The sequence below is a fragment of the Corvus kubaryi genome, unplaced genomic scaffold, assembly GCF_017639235.1.
Source record: "Corvus kubaryi isolate FWS band 111438036 unplaced genomic scaffold, C.kubaryi_AGA036_p1.0 37392, whole genome shotgun sequence".
In the NCBI taxonomy this organism is placed as follows: domain Eukaryota; kingdom Metazoa; phylum Chordata; class Aves; order Passeriformes; family Corvidae; genus Corvus; species Corvus kubaryi.
The window spans coordinates 4,719,403-4,735,145 of NW_024581131.1; the positions used below are offsets into that span (position 1 = coordinate 4,719,403).

General features: G+C 37.7%; 1 protein-coding gene across 5 annotated transcripts in view; it reads right to left on the minus strand.

Moving 5' to 3' along the window:
- KCNQ1 (potassium voltage-gated channel subfamily Q member 1) overlaps positions 1 to 15,743 on the minus strand; it is a 337,169-nt gene that overhangs the window by 221,530 nt on the left and 99,896 nt on the right. For 4 of the 5 annotated variants that reach the window (XM_042038606.1, XM_042038607.1, XM_042038605.1 and 1 more), the window contains 2 exons: positions 15,223 to 15,288; positions 11,924 to 12,044 (listed from right to left, as the gene is read on the minus strand). In XM_042038606.1, coding sequence (XP_041894540.1) covers positions 11,924 to 12,044; positions 15,223 to 15,288 — 187 coding nt within the window. The remainder of the gene's footprint in view (positions 1 to 11,923; positions 12,045 to 15,222; positions 15,289 to 15,743) is intronic. The other variant, XM_042038608.1, reaches the window with a different exon arrangement.

A 15,743-nucleotide genomic window follows, 5' to 3' on the forward strand; every position in this document is an offset into this window, starting at 1 on the left:
TGAAACAAACTGTACTACCACAGGAAAACTCCCAAAGGACCTCAGAGGTCCAAGTGGGGACACAGACATACACAGGACAAACATTTACTTTTCAGATTATTTGGATAGAAACCTAGGAGCTAAGACATGGCAAAGTTAATTTCCTGGGACTTACTACTTCTGAACATACATCCACATAGTTCCGAGAGGAGCACAAAGGTGTCTTGAATGCAGCATCACAGATGTAGTATCAGAAAAAGAAGCAGCCATCAAGCAAACTGTAATGATTTAGTCTGAAATAAACCAATTTGCCAACAGAATTAAAGGCATCACATTCCAAACATAAACATATCCAGTGGTATCACCAAGATCAGCCAACTTTTCTCCCATATCCTCAGCTCATTTCCTCCTTCTGTCGCTGCTGATATGGCTACTCCTGTTCACCGAACCTTACATCCTTCAATTACTCTCTTTCCTCCTCTCTCATTCTCCCACAGCATCCCCAAGACTTGCACCCTTCCTCTCCAACCCTCCCCAAACCCAATTCATTCCAGCATTAGTAGTGCTCCAGCATTTCAGTCAGCTGACCAGAGGAAGCACAGATGGGTTAAGGGTAACCCAGGAACTAAGGTACAGCTTTCTGACTCATTTTGTTTTCCTACTATCAAAACTCTTTCCTCCTCTTCTTTCAGTCTCTGTACCAGACCTGTCACTACTGCCATGTGCACTTTGAATGTTTTCTCCATCAAAGTGTAACTCTGTAGAGCTATCAATCTCCTTTCTCCACTGCCTGTTTTATATATTCTGCAGTCTACACAAATGCCTTGCCTAATCAGGTAGGAACTGAACTCAAAACTTGCAATTCAGATGTGAATATTCTCAGATTTCAGACTCTTGGCTTGTTTTTATCCTTTCCTTCCTTCCTCTCTTTTTTGCTGCTGTTGTTATCCTTAGATCTTGCTGATACAGAGACACCTTGCATGCATAAAAAAAGTTACTAACAAACAAGAGACTCCTGCCATCCAAATATTTTTAAATATTTAAACATTCTTCTCTCAGGGGATCTGCAAACTATACTGACTGCAGATCCATTAGGTATGATTTATATTGAACTGTTTTTGTGAGAAGTTCATACCTTTAAACTGTGCTTCCCTCAGAGAAAGAGTTCCTAGTTGTACCCCGTCTCAGATGTGCCATTGGTGGTAATACTGCAAGGCCTATAGTATAGATTATTTGCCAGTTCATAACTCACAGCAAAAGCCTGAAAGCAAAGCTTTCAGGCAAAAAGACAGAAACAATTAAGAGCTCTAATAATCTGATCCTGCTGTTCGCAGCACACGGTCATTTAAAATTATTCATGTGTTTCAATATGGAAGTGATTTAACATAATTTAGCAAACCTGAAACCTACATTAAGATGTAATAATGATGAATGGATGAGACCCAGCACATACACTTACAGAAAACCTCAGAGTCCTGCCGAGTAGAGGAAGTACCCCAAAAACCCTGGCAGGTGCCCCCATGTGGGTGGTCTGAAAAAAAAACCAAACCAAAAAACTAACCACCCACAAAACCCTCACAAAATTCAAAATTAGCATCTGAAATTTTTACATAGGCAAGACTGGGTTAGGTTTCTAAAATAAAAAGCACATGGACTGAGAACACTTTCTAAATTCACTGAAGAATAAATACTGTGGTTGCATCCCCCCATTATTTATTATCCCAGCAGCCAATTTAGGACTCAAACACAGCTATTTCTTGTCTTCTACCTTCCGGTTCCTGGCATAGGCTCCATATACACAAACCACAGTGCAAATCCTCTAGGACAAAGCACACATGCAAATCTTTACCTTTCCTTAAAAATAAAGACATTTTCTCACAAAGCTTAAAAAGTGTGAAGTACTAAGAAATTAAAAAAACAAGAATAATGACTGCCATTTCAGCTTTTTAGTGTATTTATCACAGTTAGAACATGGATGAAGTTTTGTAACATCTGTTTAATTTGGTACCTGACTTCCTGTTCCTGCTGCATTACTTACTTATTCTATGCAATGGATAATAACAAGAACCATTAAATGTTGCCCAATTTAAAAACAGCAAAGAGTATAGGGTGGAAAGACAAAATAGATACTTTTTCCTTTCACACTGTACAAAGGAATATTGTGATATTTTGGGGTTCTATCATCAAATAGAAATGAAGAACTATTTTTTAAATACCAGAATTTCTTTAATAAAATAATCTCCTTTAAAAAAATAAAGTTGTTGGTTCACAATTTGTTTGTTTGCATTTATTAAAAAAAAAATCTAATTACATACATACTGGTGTCAGCTCTGGTATGACTTTGGTATCTATGAGCTGTTCTCAAATTATAGACAGTGCCTAAATAAGTATTGATTAGGAAAAAAATAGATACAAGGGCTTAACTGATTTTTCAATTAAAAGCTGCACTACATGGGAAAAAAATCAAGTCATGAGGACAGTTCAAGCACTTTTCACTACGTACATATTAAAGGTTTCAACAAAGTGAACTTACTGTCAGACACAGACACACAAGTAATTTCAAGTAATGCAAGATCCAGCTTTCTGTTCACTGCCCTTCATATTTGTTCTGGAATGACCACAAAACATTTCTGCCATCACCTGGTGTTTTCCATACACAGATCGGATTATGGAACTGGCCTCCTTGAAAGTGCCATCTCTAAAAAAATCACTGCAGCTACAAAATGCAGCTTCACAACCTCTCACTAACCACGACTCATGTAATGAATGTTACATTTCTGCTGTGCTCTGCTCACTTCACCAGCTCTCTGCAGGACATTGTGTCACACTGAACGTTCTCTGCCTCTGTTTCCAAGGCTGCAATTTTTAGGGTCCCAAAATTCCTGAAAGATCTAGTCCCTGGGAGCCACACCACTCTCAACAACTCCCCTTTTCAGGAACAGCCGCATCTCTGTACAGTGACTCTTGGCTGCACAGGAGATGGGGCTTGGCTGTGGGACAGGCCCCTGACCAAAAAGGGCACAAAGACAGAAACAACAACAGTTACCACTTTCTGATGCATTTCTCTTTTGACACTATACTCTGCATTTTACCTGTGGAGAAAAAGGGGAGAAAATGAACACAAACACATCCATTTTCCTTGGGAAAGACAGACATAGAGGAGCAACTGGCCGTAGTGATGACAAGCTTCTGCATTTATTTTTATCCCAAAAAGCACTCAGTAACCACAGAACTGAGTGGGATACAGGAACCCGAGAAAAACACAGACCAAAACACAACCACGGGCAATAGGTCAGTGCTTAGCTTTAGTTTGCTAAGAGGCTGACAACTAGTCTAAGATATTTAAGGTATTTTGTCTGCAAGACAGTGAAAATACTTTAAGCTTCTCCCAGCTGAACTTCCTGCTGGAAGTAAAACAAAACATATAGTTCTACACATGGGGATTACAAAAAGCCCCCGGGACCCTGAGTGAAATCACAACTATAGTCAGTCCTTGAAGACACATGAAAACAAATTTCAGTTAACAGTTCCATGATCTCCTATGGGCTCTCTATCCAGGGCAAGTGCCAAGGCCATGCAATGCTGCATTTCACACATCCAGCATCCAGGATGATGCAGAGAGATCCCCACTTTACACCTCTGCTATGGATCTGGCAAACGTTTAAACCAAAACCTTCCATTGCAGCAAGCTTTGCTACATCAGTAGAGTGTTAATCACACTTGGCCATGTTTTTAGCTTTGGAAAAAATCATCAATAGTGATCAGAAACAGCAGCTGCAGAAGAAAAGTCTTTAATGTGTCAGTGTTGTAATAGAATTTCCAGAGAAACACAGCAAGAGGAAAATGCTACATTTAGTCTGAACTGGGCACTGGTCATACTGGGAGCAGCATTTGCTTATGAAAAAAGCCTGCAACAATTTCTTTGTAAAATACTGTGAAATGAAGTTAATAAGAAAAACATATTGATAATAAAGCAATTTTCAGGTCACTTACACCCACAGAATGTACATCATGCAATTTCCTGTACAATTATAGTATTATGCCAGGTAAACTAACCCATTTACACCTCTTGGAATTGTTTCCCTGTGCATTAACACTTTACAGAAAGGTATTTTCTTTTAGCATTGCAGTTCTGGTGCACTATTCAGCAATATTTACACAAGCTGTTGATGTCCATTTTTCCAACAAAGCGCACTTTATGAAAAAAGATGCTCTAACAAGACCTTATTAGAATTAGTGATCCAAGTATTAAAGCACAAAGATCACATGTGCTATTGGCTTTAAATACCATAATGTTCCATGCCTGGACTTGATAGCTGAGCCTGGAACTAGATGATTAGGTCAAAAATCCATTAGATGAACTATTTCCTTGTTAGGCAGTGTTGGTTTCCAACTCTGCCCCAAGCACAGACACTGATATTTGTGACGACACTCACATCCACAGCCATCGTCTCACTAAAGAATTTTTTTATTTTTTTTTTTTTTTTTACAAACACTAACATTTTGACCAGTATCAGAATAATAATTTTGCTAAAACTGCTCATTTACTAGTTTGTATCTGCACATGGAATAAAACTCAGTGGTCAGCTATGCCTCTTGGCTGGCACACACTGACCTTGACAGGCATTCCTAAAACCTCATGCTGATACCAGGCTGACTCCTGCTGGAAAGCCGTGATGTTGAATCCAGGTGTGTTTGCTACACAGATTTAGCACAGTCTCTGCAGCATCTGTGGGCATAGTGCTGCCCATAGATTTTGGAGTATTCCAATCTAAATGGTACTTACAAATACTAAATTTCACAACTTTGTAACTTTGTTACCCTATTAGTAAAAAACTATTACTTTCTGCATAACCTAAACACTAAAAAGAATTAAGCATATCCTGTTTATTGGATAAAATAACACCCAACAAAAGTGCACATATTATAAATTAATCAAGTTTTTAACTTCTTTTGGTGTATCCAACATATCTAAACAAAAAGTAAAGCCATTCTCCATCCTCATAACAGAAAATATTTATTTATGCCTTGAATTTTAATTCTGGAATTAACTCAAGATGATAAATTTAACCTTCTTTAATACTAGAAAAAAGTGGGATATTTTAATTGTCTCTCCCATCCAATAAAAATTAAAAGAAAAGAAAGGTTTTGCACTTATCATTCTGCATGATGCCCAAAGTAAACAATGATAAAAGTTAGTAAGTGGGGAGTTGCTTGTTGTTTTTACAACATAGGAGCCCTGTACTTCTGAATCACTAAGCAGCTGGAGTCTGGTTTAATTACTTAACATCAATCAAGATGTAAACCAGCACTTGGAGACCAAGGAATGCAACGTTCATCTGCAACACAAAAGAAATAGCTCAGCTATCTTAGCTTCTGCCTAGACGTTTTGTACACCTGAAAAAGTCAACACATTACTTTTATACCATGTCAGTATCATAAAATAGCCAAACAGTAATTTTGCACTGCACTTGAGTACATCAGTGACAATTTGCAGCAACAGAGAAAAGAGCATGAGAGTATTATTTCATGCAGGTTTGCAACCTCTAACACAGAAGGTATTTGTCCAGTACTGACTTCTGCCAAATAGCAGCACCAGCATATGACAGCACTCCCCTCTTCAATAAAAAAAATAGATAGAAAGTTAACATAATAAAAAGAGGAAATGTGAAATTGCAAACTCTAGGCTCCTGCCTGAATTTTTTTCATCTTGTTAATTCTTTGATACAATCCTTTGATTGTGATTTTGTTCATATTAAGAACAGAGCACAGTAATGCTGCAGCTTGATGGAGCGCTACAGCCTTTTACAGGATCAAAGGGAATCTAATTATCCTTTCTGGTCTTCAGAGCTATAGACATAAACTGCACACTCTATCTAATCTATGAAAAAAGCAACCACCCACCACAGTACGCAAGAACTTCTCCCTGAGATAAAAGAGGCAAGTAACCACATGGGACAGATGTTCGCCACACCACTCACTGCACTGTCAGAAGCTGCTCAGTTACTACAGCGTCGAGGGTGAAATAAGACACCATGAAGAACTGCCTAAGTCTTCAGAACATCTCAGGTTAATCCACAGATAAAAATAAATATTGTACACAACTGCCTGTACTATGAAGACAGTCAGTCCACTTTGGCCAGCTCTGCCGTGGACATTGCATGCAGAACACAGGAACACTGTGTGTGCTGGGATCCCACTGATTCGATATCATACGAACACCAACAGTTCCCCGCTCAAAGGGCTTCCAGGTGAGCCATAGGATGGCAGAATAAATATATCCAGATGCAACAGCACCTGGCAATGTCACATTTGTCTCAGCACAGCAGTTGCTACGGTACTTTCCAGGTGCAGGGAAGAGTTTATATGGATTTTTAATCCGCACATCCAAGCTATTAGCTCGTTGCTACAGTGGATATGCCATAGCTAATTTTGGCAGTACCCCTAGATAGCATCAATATTCATAAGCCAGAAATAAAGTTCTTATAAACCACGATGAACACACTAAAATATCCATTTGCCTTTCAACATTTAAGAGAGAAGTTTGCTGATGTCCTGCTCTACTGCAGCTACCCCAGCTCTTGAGTTGCAGGACAAGCTCTGCAGCCCTCTACAACTGGGACTAACAGCAGACTAATAATTTCTCACATCAGAGATGCTTTGAGTCCTCCCTGATGACTATACTGCATTCATCACTGCTCATACAAGGGGTTAGCCATTTTTAGGGCTGGACTGCCACAGCTCTTTTGCTCTCCCATACACCCAGCAACAAGAAATCAGAATGCGATCATGACACTGAAATCATTAGAGTGGCTTGATTTACAATGATTCTGGAGTCTTTGGCTGAAAAAGGAACTTTTCTGACTTCTTGTTAAACCAGATTTAGGGACATCTCATATCCTTAAGTGTCTCCCTGCAGCTGAATAGATGAAACAATCAGATTCCTGATACATCCAGAGTTCTAGGTCAATTTCTATGGCCAAGTTTATTGTAAATTTGTAACAAAACCAGAGGATTTAATAATGCTATTCCATGCCAAAGGGAATAACCGAGGGAAACAGTCCTTTCCTTTTCAGTAAACAATTAAATCAGCAGACTGTAAGCAGAATTCCTAAGGGAGCTTGATGACACACTGAAATATGCTGAATGAAAGAGGATGCTGCCCAGTGTACAGCAAGCACCGAAGCCTTTCCTGTTGCAAGTCAAGTAAATGACTGGAATAATGGCACGTGACAGTAACCAGCAATGATTGAACATTAAGCTCTGGTCTTAACTCAAGCATGTTCTTACATAGCCACTATCACTGCTGTTCTTCTAACGTGCCCTGTCATTAATGATAAAATGGACCCCATGGAAGTCATGGTTTAAGTGTTGTTAACAGCATTTCAGAGGGAATTCTTGTGACAGCAGAAGTCAGCTCTTCCATCTGGCCCATTTGAGAGCAAAACTGAAATATTTGCTCAGACTTCAGAGGATCATTTTGGTATAGAAGAAGATAAAAGCAGGACTCTTTTACAATATGAGCTAGCAAATCAAAGCAAATAGGGATTCCACTCACTGATAATCCAAAAGAAAAGAGACAGTTGTAAGACAAACACAGCACTGTTTGTTCTAGGCAATGTGCTTGTATCTCTTGCCAACAAACTATATACTGGTAATTAAAACACAGAACACTTTGTAAAAATATAAAAGTAAAGACAAAGGAAACATCATTTCCTACAAAAGCCAGTGGTAACTGCAGCACCATGGACACTGCACTCAGTGTTTACAAGCACACTTTATTTCAAATATTTCAAAGTGATCAAAAGCATCCATTTCAACCATTCAGAAACATCCAACTGTTATCATGTCCTCTTGATCTGGAAATTATTAAAAAGCCCTTAATATGCTTGCTTAATTATTACATCTATTATGCTGTTTAACAAGGGTTTATTTTTAAAAACACCTCCACCACTGGAGTCTCCCTCTTACTCCTAATACAATCTCTAAAAGGCTCTGTTCCACATTCAAGATGTTGATGGAGAGAGTAGTGAAAATGAAGCTGATGTCATGACACAGAATTTTTTCAGTATGGAAATACACTTAATAACAAAGGGAACTGCTTTTCGTTTTTAATGCAAAGCTTTTCTTTAAGCATAAGCTCACTGTATAAAATCTAAGAGCACATCAGTATGTCACTGCAGGAAAGCAATTATTCTATATGTATATAGACAAACCCAATGCTTAACTAGTTAAATGCATTTTCATCACCCCAGTTATGAGGTACATGAAACATCTGGGGAAGAGTCATTAAGACATCAAGAATTATTGTTATTTTGCTACAGACAATAACAGGATCACAAGTATGCCATGTTAGCTGGTGCTTACACCCAGAAATACATGCAGTCAGCTAGATCCATACTAATGCTGAAATTAAGCAATTACACAAACAGAAGGCAAGAGCCTCTTGGTAACTGAGGCTCAGCCACAAGTAGCATCGATTTTCCACTGCTTTAAAATGCAAATAAAACAAAAGAGCCAACACAGTGAAACAGGGAACAGGAGACAATCTGGGAACACACAGATTAGAGAGAAATAAACCAGTGAGAAGTCCAGAGGAAAGGGGTGGTATTGCTGCAGTCCAGTTTTCTATTTCACTTTTACAACACAACAGACCACAGCAAGCATTAAACTGAAGGGACAAGTTCTATCACAAACAACACACTGCATACTGCATTCTTTAAACTGTTACAGATCATTTTACAGGTTGTCCTGTTTGAACATTAGGCCTTAATGTCCTTTAATTATTATTTTTGTTTCCTCAAAGGGGTGCTGATAGTGGTCAACTGATACAGTAATCTTTCTTAATGAAAGATTTCCCATTAGCAACTCCACAGAAGTAGGGCTACATTAAATACAACATTTATTTCATCATTTATAGATTTTAAATAGAGTCAGACATATGTCCACAAAAAAACCCTCACAGCTGCATTTTTATTATTGGACACAGAACCAGTCCTATTAAACTAAGTGAGAATATGCACCTACATTTACCGAAAGAGAACAAATTTTTGCATAAACAAGCAGGACTCTGAGACTTTAGGCCTAGAAGCCTTAAGCCCTTTATCACAAGGGTTGAAAGTTGTCATTTACTTTCCAGGACAAGTGAGGTAAAAGAACAGCCTCACTGGTTTTTAAACTGCAAGGATGCCAAGTGTTTGCTTTTCAGTACCACAGCAGGTACCCCACTCTTCTGACATATTTGTACTATCTGTCAAAAGGAAGTATTTCTCATACTGTCAACTAAAAGCCACTTTCTAGTTGTATGTCTCAACTTAACTGTGTAAAATTTACTCATGTATTCATGACTTCCAAAAATTAGTGTTTATTCTGGAGTCACCTTTCTGTGATTAATGGATAAGTTAATGCATGTGTTGCAACAAATATATAACTGGCCAGGAAATAGTTCCACGAATCCCAAATCCATGCATCCTCAGGGCAAGTGTTTTTCCATTATGCTTCCAATTCTGAAAATGTCTTCATGTTTCTGTTTCTCTGATAGAGTATGTATTGCTTTTAAGACCTTAAACTAGATATATTCGCACTTCATTTGACTAGTCTATACTATATATAGCTGGTGCTATAATTTTGTTAAGTACTTGGGTTTAGACTTTGCATGGTTGCTTATTTCCTCATCAAGAAATCTGGAGTGATCATATTTTTTATATGTGATGGCTTTAAGGAAATAAAATGCTTCACAACTGGGCACATCAGAACAAACTAATTCATCTTAGGTTTTCTCAGGCACAGCATAACTTTCAAGCCTGAATTAAAAACACATACAGACATGGACCTGAAATGAGCAGCCACTTATTAAACAGAAACTTATTATGTGGCTTTGCACACAGAGCTGTTATCTGAAGTGCAATCCTAAATTTGACCCTAAATTCTATGCCCACATGTGTAACAGGCAAGTCCCAGTAACATCTGTAACTAGCTCATAAATTTTTGTTCCCTAGGACTTTGAAATGAAGCATTTGTCTGAATAACTCAGGGAAATGTACTGGTCTTCAGCATCCAGGAATATCGATAATCCAACTGACATCACAAAACACAGTATTTTCACTAACTTTTTGCCAAACCCTTATATCTATAGGCTGATCTGACACTGTTTAAGGCCTTTTAATTAACTGCATACAAAGTAAATGCACTTCCAAGTGAACAGTTCCCAGGATGTACATTTTGGGTACCCATGTTTCAAAGACACACATTTAAATTAATATTTTATCCAGTTTTACATTTAATCCAATTTACTCAGTTTTGAATCTAAACCTAAAGTCTTAAAAGAACCAATGAATTCCATTTTCTTCCACCCTAGCAGAGACTCAGTTCAAGCCACGGGGGACACATTTTGTACCACCCCATCACTCATGACTTAGAGCAATCCAGGGAAATTTCAACAAGGTTACAACCAAAAATTAAGGGAGTAAAAGAGAACTATATAAGTTACTAAAAGCCTAGAGTGTTCATTTGGTAAAGGTCTTCATCTGAAACACACTACTTATATTCTAAGGTCTCCCACAAATAGTTAATAGAAAAAAAAAAAATCTCAGTTGCTACACAAATCGGACTAAGAGATAATAGAGTGACTTGTGAAATGTATCAATAACAAATAACTAAACAATTCCCAAACCCAGAAAGAATAATGGAAACACTTAGCACCCAAGCTTATTAAAAAAAACCAAAAAAACAAAAAAACCTTGCAATGTTGAGGCAAAATAAAGTTTTTTTAAAAAGCTACATAGAGAAAACATCTAGATCTGGTTTTGTTGCTCCATTGTTCTTTTCTAAGGCTTGAGGAAATTCATTACTTCCTCCTCCTGCTTGTTCCACTAAGAAATCTTCCAGAATACAAGTCTCCTAAATCCTCTGCCTAGAGACAGACGTACACGTTGGTGAACCAGATGAAAATGTAAATACCTTTGTTTGGGAAGAGGGAAGACTCCACACAAACCTCTTTTTTTTTTTTTTCTTCAATAAATGCCCTTCCAAAACGGCTCTAAAAAGAATGTTTGTGCTTCTCTGCAAATTATATTGTATAGGAGGAAGGCCTGGAAATTGGCAGCAGGCATTTCTGCATGTTTTATACCTCAGAAATACAAGCATGCCAAGAATTTTTATCTGTGGTTTCACTGCAGAAATCCTCAGGTTTTTAGAGGAGATTAAATTGTTTCATTCCTCTGCTAGAGGATATACTGGCACACATCTACTATGGCAAATAACAAACATTTTTCAGGATTTTGAATTAAACAATGACGGAAGATTTGTTTTTAAAGACATTTAAAGAAAAATCTGCTGCAAGTCTCATTTTTTTTAGAATAACCTGAGAATCTGAAGATAACATTTTAGCATAAAAGACAAGTGGAAAACCTTTCAGAAGGCAAAATACCAAAAAAAAAAAAACAAACCCTCACAAACCTTCAGGCCTACTTCAGGTAATTTTTTTAATATACAACAAAGCAATAATAATGATAAAACAGAACTTTTCTTCCAATGTAGAACATAATTTGACCATTAGAGAAGGTGCTGCTGAAATGGAGAGACCAAGTATCATTTAAAATTTGCACTTTACAGCTATTCCACTGGAAAATGTTGGAGGGAGTGATGGAACTCTCACCAGGCAAGTACTCCCACACACTGTCTCTCCACGTAAAAATCTTGAGGCTATCAGCCACCAGCTGCCCAGAGATGTGAGCTAAAAACTAAAGCCTTGTGTCCCAGCCAAGTGAACTTGCCTTTAGGTCAGCACAAAGATTTACTGGCACTCAAACAGGATACAGCAACCTCAAGGTGAAAAGCGTTTGACGCAAATATCTGAGATATTTGAGCCCTATCAGCTCCTCCCACCTGAACGGCCTTCTCTTGTCTAAGTCAACAAATGCACAGGTCAACAGCCTGGACTTACTGTGAGATGTGAGTTATTGGGGTCAGCAGTGTCTCACCCTCCAGGTCAAGCTCATCGGCAAAGCTGCTGGTCCTGGTGAAGGGTCCTGTGTTCACGTCTAGAAACGCCGGGCTCTTTTTGACTGGGAAAAAAACATGCAGAGAGCAGTTCAAGCAATAGCATTTGACTGCTGCTCATCTGGACCCCTGAAATACTGTGTATTTCAAAAGAATACTGAAAATAAAAATTGCTACCAAAATTGCATGTACTGCAGACTTCAAGAAAAGCAAAATTTTAACTCTTCTTCTGCCCAAAGCATTTCAACTTCTGGTGAAGATTTAAAACCAGTATGTTGTTCTTTTTTTTGTTCGTACTCCTGATACACTAGTATGTTCAGAATCTATATGACAGAGAGCTTCATGCATTATTAAATTTCTTGTACTGCAACAATTCCGTTGTGAATGGACCACTGCTCTACAGCAATAGTACATGAGTGCAACTCAGTGCCAAGAACAGTTCCTTTTTAAATCATCTCTGCTTCATGCTTCAGTTCATAACAGATTCTGAGGTGTAATTGCTGTCACCAAGATCAAGAAACAAGCCCCAGCTCTAAACGGGAGCCCAGGCATTTTCCTGGTGAGCAGTTAGCTCCTGTCACACTGTCTGACACAGTTTGATGGTTCCCTCTCACACTAAGGCATGAGGCCACCTCATCCTTGGGCTCAGATGCAGGACAGGTGGCAAGATCTCCAGTTCATCCAAGATGAGGTCCTTTCTGGGAAGGTTGATTCACAAAACTTCTGATATTGAAAGTTTTACTAGCAAAGTTACTTGCATATCATCACTTTCATGAATCCAAGGAATTAGGGAGTGTTACAGTTTTAATTTTTAAACTCAGGCTGTCAGATACTAACTTTCAGTGTTTTTTCCAACACGAACCTAAAATTTGTTAGAGAAGCCGCAACATTTGCATATAAATAAAACCACTGGTGTGGTTTACGTGACTGTAAATAAATTTAAAGAAAATAAAACTTGGTAACATTCCATATAAATCACAGGTAATTGTGACAACTCCATAGAAACCTCTGTCTGTCCAACCAGCAGGAATATTCAACAAAATAATTATAACGTAGCAATTTATGAAAAATCTATTATATGAAATAAAATACTTTATAATATAGCAGTAAATAACGCCCTGCCAGAATGCCACACAAAACCTAAAGGAATACAGCAGAAATAGATTAAATATACTACTTAAATGTAGCCGATATTTTCTGAGAATAGAAGTGGGGATACCTGGAAACAATTATTTCCTTTTAATGCAACCATTCTACTCAGGTAATTAGATATTTTCATATGGCAGAAATGGATTTGAATTAAAAAAAAAAAAAGCCAATCATAAGAAAAAGTAGTATTTCATCATTAAGCACATGGCTGTCCAAAACTACAAAAGGAAAGTCTCTGTAGTCCAGAAGTTGTAACAGGAAAGGATGACCTCTGAAATTACCATTTTAAATAAATAAATAAATAGATAGAGAGAGAGATAAATAAGACAACTGCTAGGAGATACATTTATTACAAACAGAAGCCACTTGCAGCACTTAAAATGAAAAAATGAAAATTTTGTAGTATGTTTTAGCAGGCATTAGCTTCTATTTTTGGTTTTAGTATCATACAAATATTATAGTATCATACTATTAGTCACTTTGCTGTAGCCATCATTCAGAAGAGTGGCTGTGAAACAAGTAAAGTAATTCCAGATAGAGATGTGCAGTGAAATGTCTTTCAAACAGACTTCTTTGGGCTTTCACTAAATTAATTTTCACTGTTTTCATTTCTAGAAGACATAAATGAAACTTTCCCAGTTTCTAGCAAATAAGGACTCACATGTTTTTGTCTTCCTGATAGCAAGTGATAAAAACTGCTGAACCTAAAGCCCTGCAAAGTGTTTGCTGAACACTGACTAAATTGTGCTCATGAGAGACACAGTTCACACCATACACAAGTGGATCTGCAGAAACAGTGATTCTTGGATCAGTCACAGCTATTGCTTTTCAGCTTCGTGGGAGGGGAAAGGAGGACTGGCACAACGAAAAAAAACCCAGAAGTCAAGACTGGGCCTCAGCCTATTTGAAAGAACTCTTACCTGAGCACACAGAGATGAGGGGCTGATTAGTATTTGATCAAGTATGAGGCAAAAATGGTATATCCTTCCCTCTGTTTTAGAAATTTCTGAGATCATAGCTAAGAAAAAGAGCATGGCCTTAATGAGAGCTTCTCTGCCTCAAAGTGCCTTGAAACAGGGCTCAAGCAGAACACCAGGGAGCTCATTTTTTTTACTTAAAAAAATAAATTCATAGCCATTAAACTTTGGCCAAGTCTTTCTTACAAAGTAGTGTTAAAAAAAATATTAAAAAAAGACACAACATTTCTAAATATGAAGGTTAAAGAGAAAAAAAAGAGAAAGCTTTAGATATTAATTTTCAATGTATAATAATGAGTGAAAAGAAACAGGAAACAGGTATATCAAGAAATGTTTGCTATCATTCAGGGGATCCTCAGCTTTATTTTCTCTATTTTTTATGGGTAGCAGCACAACTATGGTAACAGGCACAACTATTCAACTGATAATGCTGACCAAGTACTACTTTGAAATGGCACAAAATACCCCCCCCCACAAAATGAGAACCCCTGCTTTAAAACAGAAGTTCTGAACTTTCTGGAAACACTCAGGGTTGGGTGGGGCTCTGCTCTTCTGGGGTTGAAGACATCCCTGCTCATTGCAGGATTAGAAGCTTTTAAAGGTCCTTTCCAAAACAAACCATTCTACAATTCCATGATTTTTCAATCAAGGATTATAAAGAAAATAACAAGAAATTGCTGATTTTTTTCTGTATTACCAAGACAACAATTTTATATACAATATAACATTTATGTAGATGTTTTTCTGATAGTGGACTACTTGGCTAGAAAGACAGAAAATAGTTACACTTCCTCTTTTGTAAGCACAGAAGAAAAAAATTTAAAACACTTTAAAGTATTCCTTTCATGGAAAAATCTGAGTTTTAATTTTTGCATTTAGAAAACACCTCTGGTATTTCTGCAGAAAATCTCTTTTTATTTTATTTAAAAATTTGCAATTTACGACCTGAACAACTTCCAAACTCAAAATTTTACCAAAGCACCTATGCTCTTTTTTGAAACCAGCTCTATAATTTTTTTGTGCCACAGCAGACAACTCCAGACAGAGCATTGCAAAGATTTAGTAACTAACAAAGGTGATGAAACATGATGGAAAAATGAAATATTATGAGCTTTACCTGGAGAGGAAGGAGCGCTGGAAGACTGCTGGTCTGCGGAAAAGGATGGCCAGGAGCGCTGACAATCTGAGTCAGAGTGAAGATGCGCATGAAACAGAGATAGGAGAGGAGAAAAAAAAAAAAACAAAAGAAAAATAAAAAAAAAAAAAAAAAGAGAAAGAAGCTCCAGACAGACAGCTGAGGAGATGCAGACATACCTAAAATTTAGTATGTTCTACATTTAGTATGTTCTACATACTACATACATACATACATCTACATCATTTAGTATGTTCTAATTTAGTATGTTCTACAAAATTAAAAATACTGTGGAAAATGGTCTGTATGAAACTGTACTAGAGTGCATTCCATGCTGGCAGAATGTTCAGTCAGCACTGGGGAGGCATCACTGCTTCTCCAAGCCCATTCTTCATGGCACTGTCAATTGCTGCAAGACTTTCCTCCCTACAGGCCAGTCTCTGTTTGCCCCTTTCCTCCAGACTTTCCCTAGGTGTCCGAGCTCCCACGGGTCAGACTTCCCT